At 38.7% G+C, this 13,619-nt stretch overlaps 1 protein-coding gene across 4 annotated transcripts in view; it reads left to right on the top strand.

Moving 5' to 3' along the window:
- The window catches only part of sema6a (sema domain, transmembrane domain (TM), and cytoplasmic domain, (semaphorin) 6A), a 150,286-nt gene that overhangs the window by 83,927 nt on the left and 52,740 nt on the right, over positions 1-13,619 (top strand). For all 4 annotated transcript variants that reach the window (XM_038308115.1, XM_038308112.1, XM_038308114.1 and 1 more), the window contains exons 7-9: positions 9,589-9,679; positions 11,197-11,316; positions 12,472-12,560. In XM_038308115.1, the coding sequence (XP_038164043.1) occupies positions 9,589-9,679; positions 11,197-11,316; positions 12,472-12,560 (300 nt within the window). The remainder of the gene's footprint in view (positions 1-9,588; positions 9,680-11,196; positions 11,317-12,471; positions 12,561-13,619) is intronic.

Genomic DNA, 13,619 nt, shown 5'->3' with positions numbered 1-13,619 from the left:
GTTTGTTTTAGCAGTTAGTGCACTGATATTGTTGCTAGTGTGCTTGAGCTACTGGGATATGTGGGGGAGGCGTTATGAAACCCTTTGAGAGTTGTGTGAAATGGTGCTGCAGACAGACACAAGCGTGAATGTGACAGAAAAATTAGGACACTTAATTTAACAAATTTGGGAAACATTATGAAATAATAAAGAAAATATTTTTTATATGAACGTGCAATAAATCTGTTTTTAAAACCTTAATTTTCATAATTGATTAATTAGCTGGATTGGATATCGGATAATTAATGTCAATCTAGCATCGGCATCCATTGTTTTTTATTAATTTCTTTTTTAAAACAGTAATAAGACCACCACAATACAGTCACTTCAATTCTATGTTTGCAACAAAGGTTACGTCATCATGCAGAAAACCCAGAGCAACTAGTGATTATTTATATTTGTTAACTTTTATGTCAACAATGCTTATGTCAATCCTTATGCCTTCACTCACATGGCAAGTTGTTTGGTTAATTGATTTAACAGTAATATTGAATCAGTATCAGGTATCAGCTGATATGCTCAGTCCAGGTATTGGTATTGGATTCGATCAGAAAAAACTGGATCAGTGCATCTTTACTTGTTTTTCCTTAATATGAAATGCAAAAACAATAATAGTTATTATATAATTCTACATTTAATAATGTGTCATTTCTGCCATGAACACTGATGGGCCCTATTTTGTGTCGATAATACATCGCATGTGAGGTGTATAGTAAATGATATAGAACTTTTTGTATTTCATTTTACAAAGATAATCAGTAAAAGAGCAGATTACATTGCTTTTGTATTTATACAATCTGAGTTAATAGTAATCTTTGCTAAACTGCTCAAACTCGGTTATATTTACAGGTGCTGGTCATAAAATTAGAATATCATGAAAAAGTAGATTGATTTCAGTAATTCCATTTAAAAAGTGAAACTTGTATATTATATTCATACATTACATACAAACTCATATATTTCAGATGTTTATTTTGTTTAATTTTGATGATTACAAATGACAACAAATGAAAATCTCAAATTCATCATATCAGAAAATTAGAATATTACTGAAGACCAATAAAAACAAAGGATTTATAGAAATGTTGGCCAACTGAAAAGTATGAACATGAAAAGTATGAGCATGTACAGCACTCAGTATTTAGTTGGGCCTCCTTTGGCCGGTATTACTGCAGCAATGCGGCGTGGCATGGAGTCGATCAGTCTGTGGCACTGCTCAGGTGTTATGATAGCCCAGGTTGCTCTAATAGTGGCTTTTAGCTCTTCTGAATTGTTGGGTCTGGTGTATTGCATCTTCTTCTTCACAATACCCCATAGATTTTCTATGGGGTTAAGGTCAGGAGAGTTTGCTGGCCAATTAAGAACAGGGATACCATGGTCCTTCAACCAGGTACTGGTAGCTTTGGCACTGTGTGCAGGTGCCAAGTCCTGTTGGAAAATGAAATCTGCATCTCCAAAAAGTTGGTCAGCTGCAGGAAGCATGAAGTGCTCTAAAACTTCCTGGTATGTGGCTGCGTTGACCCTGGACCTCAGAAAACACAATGGACCAACACCAGCAGATGACATGGCACCCCAAACCATCACTGACTGTGGAAACTTTACACTGGACTTCAAGCAACGTGGATGAAGTGCCTCTCTTCTTTTCCTCCAGACTCTGGGACCTTAATTTCCAAAGGAAATGCAAAATTTACTTTCATCAGAGAACATGACTTTGGACCACTCACCAGCAGTCCAGTCCTGTTTCTCTTTAGCCCAGGCAAGACGCTTCTGACGCTGTCTGTGGTTCAAGAGTGGCTTGACACAAGGAATGCGACAGCAGAAACCCATGTCTTTCATACGTCTGTGTGTGGTGGTTCTTGAAGCACTCACTCCAGCTGCAGTCCACTCTTTGTGAATCTCCCCCACATTTTTGAATGGGTTTTGTTTCACAATCCTCTCCAGGGTGCGGTTATCTCTCTTGCTTGTACACTTTTTTCGACCACATCTTTTCCTTCCCTTCGCCTCTCTATTAATGTGCTTGGACACTGAGCTCTGTGAACAGCCAGCCTCTTTAGCGATGACCTTTTGTGTCTTGCCCTCCTTGTGCAAGGTGTCGATGGTCGTCTTTTGGACAACTGTCAAGTCAGCAGTCTTCCCCATGATTGTGTAGCCTATAGAACTAGACTGAAAGACCATGTAAAGGCTTTTGCAGGTGGTTTGAGTTAATTAGCTGATTAGAGTGTGGCACCAGGGGCCATCAATTTTGAACCTTTTCACAATATTCTAATTTTCTGATATGATGAATTTGAGATTTTCATTTGTTGTCATTTGTAATCATCAAAATTAAACAAAATAAACATCTGAAATATATGAGTTTGTATGTAATGTATGAATATAATATACAAGTTTCACCTTTTAAATGGAATTACTGAAATCAATCTACTTTTTCATGATATTCTAATTTTATGACCAGCACCTGTAGTGGACAACATACTGTATCTGAACAATGGTTTTCAATTCTTGCCTTTGTTTGGGCCGTTCCTCTGAATAAATCCTTCTATGTTGATCTGGTTGTATGTTTAGGGTGGTTCTCTTGTGGAACAGCAAACATGTATATCATTTTGAATTATTTTCTAAGCTGCCTTACTTTCTTGGCTGAACAGAAGCCTCCCAACAGCATTAGACTGCCAGCACCATATTTCACAGGATTAGAGGTCCAGTGATCCAGTTTTATCCGATTCAATCCAATCCGATACCTCGGCCCAGCATAGTGCCTGATCCGATTCAACAGTTGAATAATTGAATCATATAGTTTCATGTGAGTTGAAAGCGTTTTACAATGTAAAAAAGGTAAAATAACACAGATATAGATGTACTTTACATTATTTATGAACAAATAAGCAGCAAAAAGAAAGAAATAACAGTTCCATGTAAAGTGCAGGGAATTGGATCACCAACATCACTTAGACTTTATTGTCATTTTGTATACACAGAGTGTATACAAAAAGAAATTTATACAGCTCTCATTACATTTCCATTTCTTAGAGTGCAGCAGTGATCAAATGTAAACATTGTTGGAGAAAAAAAACATGGTGCAAAAAAATGCATTGATATGGAAGTTTGATGCAGAGTCTGTGACATGATTTAGTTTTTTTCAACATTCAGCAGCCTTCTTCCAGTCTGAGACACTGCAGCTTCCACACCACACAGTGAGACAGCTGGTCAGAACACTCTCTATGGTGCTTCTGTAGAAGGTGGTGATGGGTGGGGACAGGTGGACTCTCCTCATCATCCGCCAGAAATAAAAGCACTTCTTTCACCAGTGAGGTGGTGTTTACAGTCCAGGTGAGGTTGTCACTGCAATCTGATCCAGCTAGTTAGTCAATGTCAGATCCCATATCCAAAGCATCCAGGAATTGTATCAATGCATCTCTACACAGGTTGTGGTTTTAAATGTGATGATCACTTCTAGTTTTTACGTTATCATAATGTTGTGAATGAAGACTAAAGTGTTTTGCTTTTGCTATCATTTCACCAGGCACTTTGTTTACCATGTTTGCTATGTCTATTTCTTGATTTTTTGCAAACCGAGAACTAAATTCATCAATGACTTTCTTTCACTGTTTTCTTGACAGTCTCCCATAAAGTGCAGATTTTGCCAGAGCATTACATGTAGTTGTGGTGCCAATACGTTATCCTACCTCAAATAGCCTCTCGGTGATCAAATTGCCACTTTAGGCGGATAGACATGTATTGGCAGGATATCAGCAGAAATGCAAAAATAAACCATTGTCATAATTTCCCCTCCTTTTACAGTTATGCACATCTTTAACTTAGTCTATCACTACATAAACTCTCATGTTGAGCAGATTGACGTTTGTGGTTGTAACGCAAGACAATGCCTATGTGTTTAGTTTGTTTTAATATTTATGCACAGTAGCTTCAATTCATAACTTTTTAGGTAAATTTATTTTAAGTTTTTTTTTTCTCATTCTTGTGTCTGCACCCATGGATAAAAAAGGTATGCAAGCACTGGAATAGCCAGAGAAAATTTTGCAAACATGCAACCTTACAACACATATTTTCAAAGCTTCTCCCATGCTGCTCTGCTGGCAGGCTGGCTGACTCTCTGGGCAGATACCAGGCTTTGATGGCCTGCTGGGGTTATCCAGGCAGCCTGGTCAAAATTGCGTGTGTGTGTTGTGCGTGCATGTGGGTAAATCCACCTTGGCCACAGTTTGGCTCTCCATCTCACCAGTGTGACAGCACTGAAAAGAGCCTCTGTTTTGGGGCCAGCCTCATCCCACATTAATCAACGACGCTGCGAGGGCAAGCAGGAGGGACTGGAAGGCATGGAGAGGGGAGACAGGAGAGGGAGAAAGGACCAGTGAAGGCGCCAGCTCAAATCAGCACCATCCTACATTGTTTTCTGCTCCAGTGCATTTCCCACCTAGTTATTTCTTTATTTTGTAACTCAACATAGTGTTTCTGCCCTGCTGTGTATTACTTTTAGAACCTGATCAAGGTTTTCTCTTTATTGCTTTGCATTTTTATTAAATTAAATCACACACTAAGCTCATCTAGCTTACTGTGTCAGAAATAATCATAAAACAGATCTTTTAAAAACTATGTTAGAACTTGATATATTTTTCTCTCTTATTTCTTTGCTTCTTCTGAAAAGCTCTAACACCTCCCTCCCTCTGTCCGTCCAGTCACTGTACCATCTATCCTTCTGTTGCCTTCTCCCTCTGTCACTCACCTGCTGTGCTGCCATAATAAACGGCCCATCGTGCTGGGTTGATATATGAATGGAGTCAGTTTCATCGCCTGTTGCCTGGTGCAGCAGCGGGGGTTGCTGAGACTCCCAGGTGATGTGGCCTGGACTTTGTTCTGGTGTACTTGAAATGATTTGTGCTCACAAAGTGGTTATTGTTGTTGGATAAATGGTTTCGCCTGTGTTTTTCTCTCTGAAACCTATTATGTAGATTCTGAAATGCTAATAAGTCATTTTATATAAAAAATGATTTACTGATATGCATTACAAGTTGGAAAATGAATCTCAGACAGATTAGAGAAATAATTATGTTGATAATCGTGGCTTACAAAGATATTTTTTCAAATAGTCAAACACATTTCTGTGTTAGTCCAAAATCTAACAACATACATTTTTTCCTCCTTATATTCTTCAGAAACTAGTTACAGAAAAATGGGCCATGACCATTAATCTCCCAGGAAATGTTCTCTGTTTTTAGCTTGTACAACCTCTCCCAGGACAGGTGGGAAGTTGTGCACTTGACCTTTATGGATGAACAAAGTTGTTGCAGGTGGGGAAATGTGTTGCAGAAGAACTATTTGCTGGATCCAAACCTAGCTGCAGAGAGTAGGTCAACCAACTATAAATAGATCAGAAGGGAAGGAGTAAGAAAAGGATTGGGCCCTAAGAATTGAGTTATAGTCATAAATTACTGAGACAGTTTGTTATTTTTGCATTGCTGACACACTCCCAACATGATAGAGCTTCAGGAAACATACAGCACTTAGTTCTTTGTATTTTCAATTAAATGCAAGGTAATCACAATGCTCAGAAAGATGACAAGCTGGGGAAAAAATGACAAAGTTTTAGGATTTTTTCCCCTTTGTTTCTTTTAGACAGTTGGCAATCCCATTGTTTCTCCCTGTTACTTATGGTCTGGGGCATTGCACTTTTTTTGCACCTCATTAAAAAAAAAACTAAGGTTATTGTGACTTAGAAAATAAAAATTTAAAACAGAATTAGCACACGGGTTTGGCTTATTTGCCTTACAGGATTAAACTTCCTAACCTAAAGCAGTTGAGAGTTTTAGACAGACAGGGTGACATGCACAGACTTCAGACTGGAAAAATAACTCAGATACAAAGTTCTGTTTAACATTATTGGGCAATTTGTTCAGGATTTAATAAATATATAGGTACAGTATGTAAGCTACACCCTAGAGCTCAAACGGCTAATGAAGCTGATGCACAGCATTGTCGTGTTGTACAATTGATTTATACCAGAACATTTTTTGGGACTTTGGCTTTATATATTTAAGAAATGTAATATTTACGCATAGATGTTTCCCTAAATTAGACTTAATATGTTAACAATATGTTGAATAAAAAAATGAAGGCAATCTGTGTGTCTCCCATCACATGATTGTTGCAAAAGGTGCAGCACAAGTTCAGGACATAAAAACAAAAACAACAAAAACGTCTAGAGGTCGCTAATCAGTTTTCAGCTTTATTGTGCAAACTTCATGGAGGCTAACATTTCAACACAATCTATTTGACCCACTAGACGTGGGACAAATAACTTGTAAAGATCACTTGTTAAATGTTACAATATTAGCTCTAGCAAAACCTTATATTTGTGCAGTTGACAAATAGAGTAGAAAAAGTGTTTACTGAGTATTTTGAGTCCCAGTGAGGTTTCATTTCTGTAGCATCAACAAAAACAGCAGCTATTTTTTCTCAGTAAAACATGAACTGATAGCAGTAAATAAAGCGTATAATGGCATCCTTACGGAACCACCCAAATGTGGGATCAGAACCTCACTTTGAATTCTGAACCAATTATAATGTTCCTGATGGGCATTTTTTGGCTCCACATTTTGTTTGTCTAATTAATTAGCACATAGCCTATGGAAAAGACAACTGAGCTGTTGTAGTAATTAATTCATCTAGATGCACTGTACCTTAAGCCAAGGTTACTGTATATTCAGCCTGCCAAGATACAGTAGATCCCTAGAGCAGTGTGTTAATGCAACATGTGACAGAGCTCTCATTATGCTGAATTGTCTCCACAAAGCTGAAGTCCGTCTGTCTTTGTTGCAGCCAATAGGGTTGACAGGATAATGATGTTTGTCTGCTAAATGGTGGAATAATGCTACAATTCCTTCAAGCAGTTCTGATATTGAATTTCCTCATGTTTAAAAAATGTGGTGGAGTGTGGCAGGTTTATCCTTTTCTGCCTGCCATTTTTCAAAACACACACTATTGCTTTTGACAAGGCTAATGCCATGCAAGGAGCAGTAGGGTGTTGTTTCTCCACTCATGCCATCTCGACAGGAGATTGGAGCCGTATGCGTACTACGGCAGCGGGGGCGGGAGTGTCTTCCTCTACTTGGACGGCAGGAACAGATTAGTGACAGCCGGCCAGGCCCAGCAGACAGAGGTCACAGCATCAGTGGAATCATCTGAGGAGATGGAAGGGGTGTGGGAAAGCTTGGAGTGATATGTCAGTGTTTGTCAGAGAAGTAGGGAAAGCTTATGTTACACAGATGACAGAAGCTGCTGACATTGCACACAGATTTGGTGGCTACACCTGACCTTTATGTTCTCTGCTTGCTCTGATCCGCTGCATATAATCTATGATTACAGGCTCTCCTGTTTTAGAACGACATACGTCCATCTTACATTGCTATATTTCCTACTTTAATTTCTGTAGAAACGGAATGAATGAGAGTTCGAGCAATGCCCTGCATACCACTGGTGCTTCTGTGTTTATTATAAAAGGTCACTTTGAATTTTCCCTGCCAAACCAGCCTGAACAATTTCTCTGGCAAGCTTTTCCACCGTTGCATCTGAGTTTGTGTGTATGAATGAGTGACCTTTTTAGTGGGCAGATGATAACCATTTCCGCCGAGCCAGGAATAGAAAACAAAATGACCTGTTCGGAGACCAGAAAGGGTGGCGTAAGCAGTTTGCAGCCTCGGTGAGCCACGCCCCCCAACAAGACCTTTGTCAAGAGACAGGAAGAAAGTGGAGAGTGTTTGTGGAGAACACGATAGAAAGAAATATGGATGAAAAAATGACTATGTTTTGTGTGCTTTGCAGAGGATTTTTTATTTCTCGTCTGTGTGTGTGTGTGCCCCTGGTCATTAGCCAGGGTTAGAGCGCATCCTGAGACATGCTGGGAAACACACGCTCTCCCATGGTGGGATGATGGTGACCTTTCATCTAGGTCTTATTATGTGACATGCTCTGCCAATTGCACTGGAACACAATTGGAAAAACAAAAAAAAATGAAGAACTTGTCTTAATTTCAATTTAAAGAGATCCCTGACTGGACTGTAGCTTTCAGGCCTGGAAAAAGGAGTAAAATTGGGTTGGAAAATGGAATTACAGTTGGGTCAATTTAATAAACAACGTAACAATGATACTAAAGAATATCATTTAATTTCACATGCTTTGATAACATTGGTTAGAGATTGTTTGCAATTTAACTACCAATATTTTACAATAAAGTTCATCCATTTGTCCACTGTCCTTCCCCTAACATAGATTAAGTTCCAATAAAACATTTTCAAGAAGTTAACCCAGACATCATTTTCATAGTGACACTCTCATCGGGTCATTCTAGGGGATCCCAAGGCCTCCCTTGTCCAAAACGAATACTCTCCTAAGTGAATTCTGGGTTAATGTAATGTAAATGTAAATCTATGCAGCGAGTACTTTCTTATGATTGGCTTATACAAGGGAGCTCTGTGATTGGTTGCAAACCATCTCCTTTAAAAAAAATTTATTTGTTTATCGAGGCACGTCGAGGTGAGTCTCAAAAATCCACACATAAAGGCAGTGAAGTTTAAAGACTACTGGTACTTTGTAATTGAATTTATTATTGTTTATGGACCAGAAATGTGTTGCAAATCTTGTGCTGTGCATGTGGTAATCTTGTATGCTTGCGTTTATCGTGCTGTGTGTGTGTGTGTAGAGCTTTTACTGTATGTGTAGAATATTTTTGTGCTTCCAGGAATCTTGCTGTGTGTGCCTGTGCATGTATGAATCACATATGTGTATTTGTGAATATTGAGACCGATCAGGCTCCATGTAAATCCCTTTATTGTCCCACAATGGGGAAATTCGTTCGCTACATTTTGAGCTATCCCCTTGGGGAGCCATTGTGTGGCGCTCGAGGAGCAATCAGTATTTAAGGGATTTGCTCAGGAACCCAGAGTGCAGGCTGTGGGGATCAAACCGGGTATTTTCAACCTTCTCAGAGAAAAAACACACTGCGCTAACCACTAGGCCAACACTCCTCTAAGCATAAATAGAGAATGAAATCAATGCGACAATAACCAACATCACAACACAACTAGATAATCTGTGTGCTCACCTTTTTCCTTCACACTGATTTTATTTCATACACATCAATACATCTTCACTCTCTAGCATACTGAGACACATATCGGTGAAAAATACATATTTTTTTTTAATTGCTTGGTGACAATTTCTCAGACACACCCGCATGTGTAGCTTTGACAGACCTCAGTGGGGCACCAGAACGGCATCCTGAGGTTATTAGTTTAGGTCAGAGTTAAATGAGCACACTGCTGGGTTGGGTAAGACAACCTTATTTTATCAAAACACCCTCATCTATATAATAGTTTGTTTTGTTTTAAAGACTGTCTTTAAAATCTTTTCTCAATATCTTTACCTTCATCTGGCTGCCAGGACTCTGTTTATTTTAGTCAGGGCAGCTCCTCATATAGACACCACGCATAAATTCGTTTTGCACCTACCTGTGACCCTTTAATGTTTCTTGTTTTCCAGATGGACTCCTTGGAGGCTCTGGGAGAAGAAATCAGTGGGATGGCACGCTGTCCTTATGATGCCAAGCATGCCAACGTTGCCCTCTTTGCAGGTAAGAATTACACCTCTATGCAAGTCACTCATTTAGACATTTTAACTTTGGATCCTGCTGATTTACCATAAAACGTACGTTTTCCAATAGTTCTGCTCATAGGAAGTGGTCTGGCTTGGAGCTACAGTAGTTAGTTGCTGCCAGGATACGAGTTTGGCTGGTAAAGTCTAAGCTGTTACCGAGGGCCCTTGAAAAGTAAATACTGACAACAGATTTGTTTGAAACTCTTTCATTCAGAGTCATGAAGCAGGTAGCTCTTGAATTGCCTGGTTGAGCGTAAGTGCTTTGAACATACAAGGACGAGGTGTTAACTGCTTCTTTACTAGGCAGCAGTACTTTTATTCTTAATTGATACAGTTAAAATCTGTCATCTATCAGTTTTTGATTTGTGATATTTTTCCTATAAAGATTAGAAAAGTGTTTAGTTTCTGGTCAAGTAAATGTTGTCCGTCCTTTCTCTTATTGGTGATGTCACATTACACCCCTATCAGTTGAGAATAACATTGGACAGAAATATTAACTGTTTACTGATACCAGTCTAAGCTAAAAAGGGAGACTTGAGAATATTTGGGTGACAGATTATAAATAGTTGTATTTGATATTGTCCTTAATACTCTGTGGTTTATTTAAATTGGAGTATTGTGATAACATATAAAGGAAAGGCAGCGTGTCTAACAATTTCCAGAAGAAAATGTCCAAACTTAATGCTACTTTTGCAGTGCATCTGAAATTTGTTTCTTATTAGGGTCCATGGAAACTCATCAGTAGCAAAATGGAAACAGTTTTTTTTTTTTTTTGCCTCTGGCTTTGCAGTTATGCCTTTTGTTTTTCATTTAGTTTCTTTTAATATGGATGTGATTTATAAAAACGGAAACAAGAGTGAGTCAGCTCTCTCTATTGATGGTGTAGGATCCATGTGCTGCTAAAGACATCCAGTTCTCCCGCGTATTTATTGTGATCTGATTTATGACACTATTGATGAGCTGTCCCATGAGGGGGATAGATGCCAAACCCGAGCAGTTAATGTTTAGCAGAGCTACTTGGAAAGGAGCTGGAAGCTCTTAGTAATCAAGAGGGTTCCTCTCTTTGCTATCCTTTCAATTAGATTGTTGGAGTTTCCACTGTGGTTAAGGCCAAGCCAGGCTGAGATCATTCTGGTGATGCATTGTGTGCGGGTAGTCATATGTGTGTATTTGCTTGAACAAGGAAGCGTGTGACTGTGTTTTAAGCTGTACGTGAATATTCTGTGTTTTTGTTTGAGAGATTGGGCACTCATAAACCTGCAACAAGTTGAAGTTGTTTGTGGATGAAACACTTAGGTTTGTGTTATTCATTCATTTCCCAGCTCTCAGTTCTCTGAAACATGCAAGTGTAACCAGCCATGGAGGGTGGGAATCTCTTTGTTACTTAATGCTTTTTATTTTCTCTCCTCTTTATGGCTCGGTCTGTTTTTCTCCCTTTATTCTTCTCCATCTTTCCTCCTCATTGCACATTCTTCCTCTGCATTCCCTGTCCAGATGGCAAGCTGTACTCAGCAACTGTAACAGACTTCCTAGCGATCGATGCGGTCATCTATCGTAGTCTTGGCGACAGCCCGACTCTTCGCACTGTCAAACACGACTCCAAATGGCTTAAAGGTGGGTTGAAGACAAAACCAAAAAAAAAAAAGAACATGCTTCTAGATACAGGAGGCAAAATAAAACAACTTTGTAAGTTTCAAATGTGGATGATATACCTTGAGTCTTGTGATTTATGATGTATATGAAGATTAGGCATTGGCAAATGCATTTAAATGCAGGCTGAACGAGAGAAGGCAAGGGTTTAAAAAGTTCTGTATTTTGTAAATTGTCATAGTAGTCAAATACTTTAGTTTGCCACAAAAAGTTACAAGTGGAAAATATACAATCTTCATATTAATAATTATTTGAGGTACAATTTTCTGACTACATACATACATATACATGTATGTATGTATGTATGTATGTATGTATGTATGTATGTATGTATGTATGTATGTATGTATGTATGTATGTATGTATGTATGTATGTATGTATGTATGTATGTATGTATGTATGTATGTATGTATGTATGTATGTATGTATGTATGTATGTATGTATGTATGTATGTATGTATGTATGTATGTAACACTGATCATTTATTATGAACGTGTAGTCCTTTGGGATCTACATAAAAATTTTCCAATTATATATTATTAAGTTTGGTAATAGTGTAAAATATATAATAGAGGACATAATGTAACGAAAAAAAAAAAAATGTCTGCATAAATGCCCCTGAAGACTTCAACTTGATTGAACAGATTTGTTCCTGATATCTACATTTACATTAGATCATGATATATCTATATTTTCTTTTAGATCTTTGTATAAATGCTGTAAAACAGTGTTTTGTACTCAGTGTCACCACTTTGGAAGAATGTTTTACCTGCTGGTGATAAGTAGAGAACCACTTATGCAAACACTCTTCATTCATCTTGAAACTGATCCATTTCACCCTCCTGTTCCAACCAAAATTTCTCTGCCCTGCGGGTGAAACAAACACCAGTCCAGTCTGTCAAAACCCAACAGGGAAGCAGTCTTTTCTTGCATGCAAATTGTTTTGCCCACATAAAGGATTGTAAATTGATGCTCTCAAGACTGAGATTCTTTGCTTCTTTGCATAATTTGATAGATCTTCTGTTTGCTTTTGAATATTGTGTCAGAACTATTTTTTCATGGCAAAACACCCCTCTGACTTCCTTTCCTCTTTCTTTTGTTTTTTGCTATTTTGCAGAGCCATACTTTGTCCAGGCAGTCAATTATGGGGACTTCATCTATTTCTTCTTTCGGGAAATTGCAATGGAGTACAACACAATGGGAAAGGTAAGCACAGTCCCAGTTCTTCTGCTATTGTTTGAACTCTAATCAGGGGTGAGCTCCTATTTACTGGGAGAATGAGGAAGTGTGCAAGGAAGCTACCAGGATATGGGCGTATCGTATGATTGGAAGGAACCTCTCAGGAGTTTCTAAGTGGCCAAAGCATATTTTAGAAACAGTAGGCAGGATATAGGACCTAAAATAGACCAAGAAAAACAAAATCTATTGATGTCTGGTGGACCTATTTTGGAGTCTAAATATATGCCTTCAATTGCACATCCCCATCCGCTCCACGGTGCTTCTGTTTGACCTCTCGTTTCAATGGTTCCCAGGAGAAATCCCCCCTTTGCACTGCAAAGAAACAACCTGGAAGAGAACAGAAAAAAGCTGAGGAAGAAGAAAAAGTAGTACCGTACCAGACGTATCTCAGCTACGTATTTCAACAGCAGGATGAGAAAATTCCACCCTTAATTATCTCATTGCAGTTTTGAATCTGGTTTAATGGAGCAGCAGGTAGAATGGAAGACAAGGGTGTACTTTGGAGACTGATTTAAAGGGAGTATAAGAGAGAACGGTATGAGAGCAGATCTGAGGCGACTCAAAACACAGAGGTAATGGATTCAGTGCCGGAACCGTCAGCCATGTGTTATATAGAGCATGAATACAGATTGAGCCTCTCAATCTGCTGGGTGTTTTGAAAGCAGCATCAGTGTAATTATGCAAGTGGTGGGAGATCTGATGGAGCAGAGAGCAATTCAACATTCAGTGAAAGATATCTCTTCATTATTTCCCGACAGAATGGCCTTCCCTGACAATGTGAGGAGTCGCCTGTGTCAGTTGCAAACTGATACTGATAGATCTGCTGACAGAGATTTGTGTTTGCTGGAAGAATAAAATAAGGGACACTTACTTCTTTTTATGGGATAATTCGTCCTTCAATTTGACATTTTCACCTGTACAGTATTTTTTTTAATTAGACTTTAAATCAGCCATGGGTGAAGCTGACTGTACTGGCGAATCTCTCATTCATTTCAGTATGTGGGTCAATGTTAAATCGGAGGATAC

The sequence above is a fragment of the Cyprinodon tularosa genome, unplaced genomic scaffold (genome assembly GCF_016077235.1).
Source record: "Cyprinodon tularosa strain WSP-4 unplaced genomic scaffold, ASM1607723v1 ctg63, whole genome shotgun sequence".
Lineage (NCBI taxonomy): Eukaryota > Metazoa > Chordata > Actinopteri > Cyprinodontiformes > Cyprinodontidae > Cyprinodon > Cyprinodon tularosa.
The sequence above is the reverse complement of the archived record's forward strand: the minus strand, read 5'-3'. Positions and strand labels throughout refer to the sequence as shown.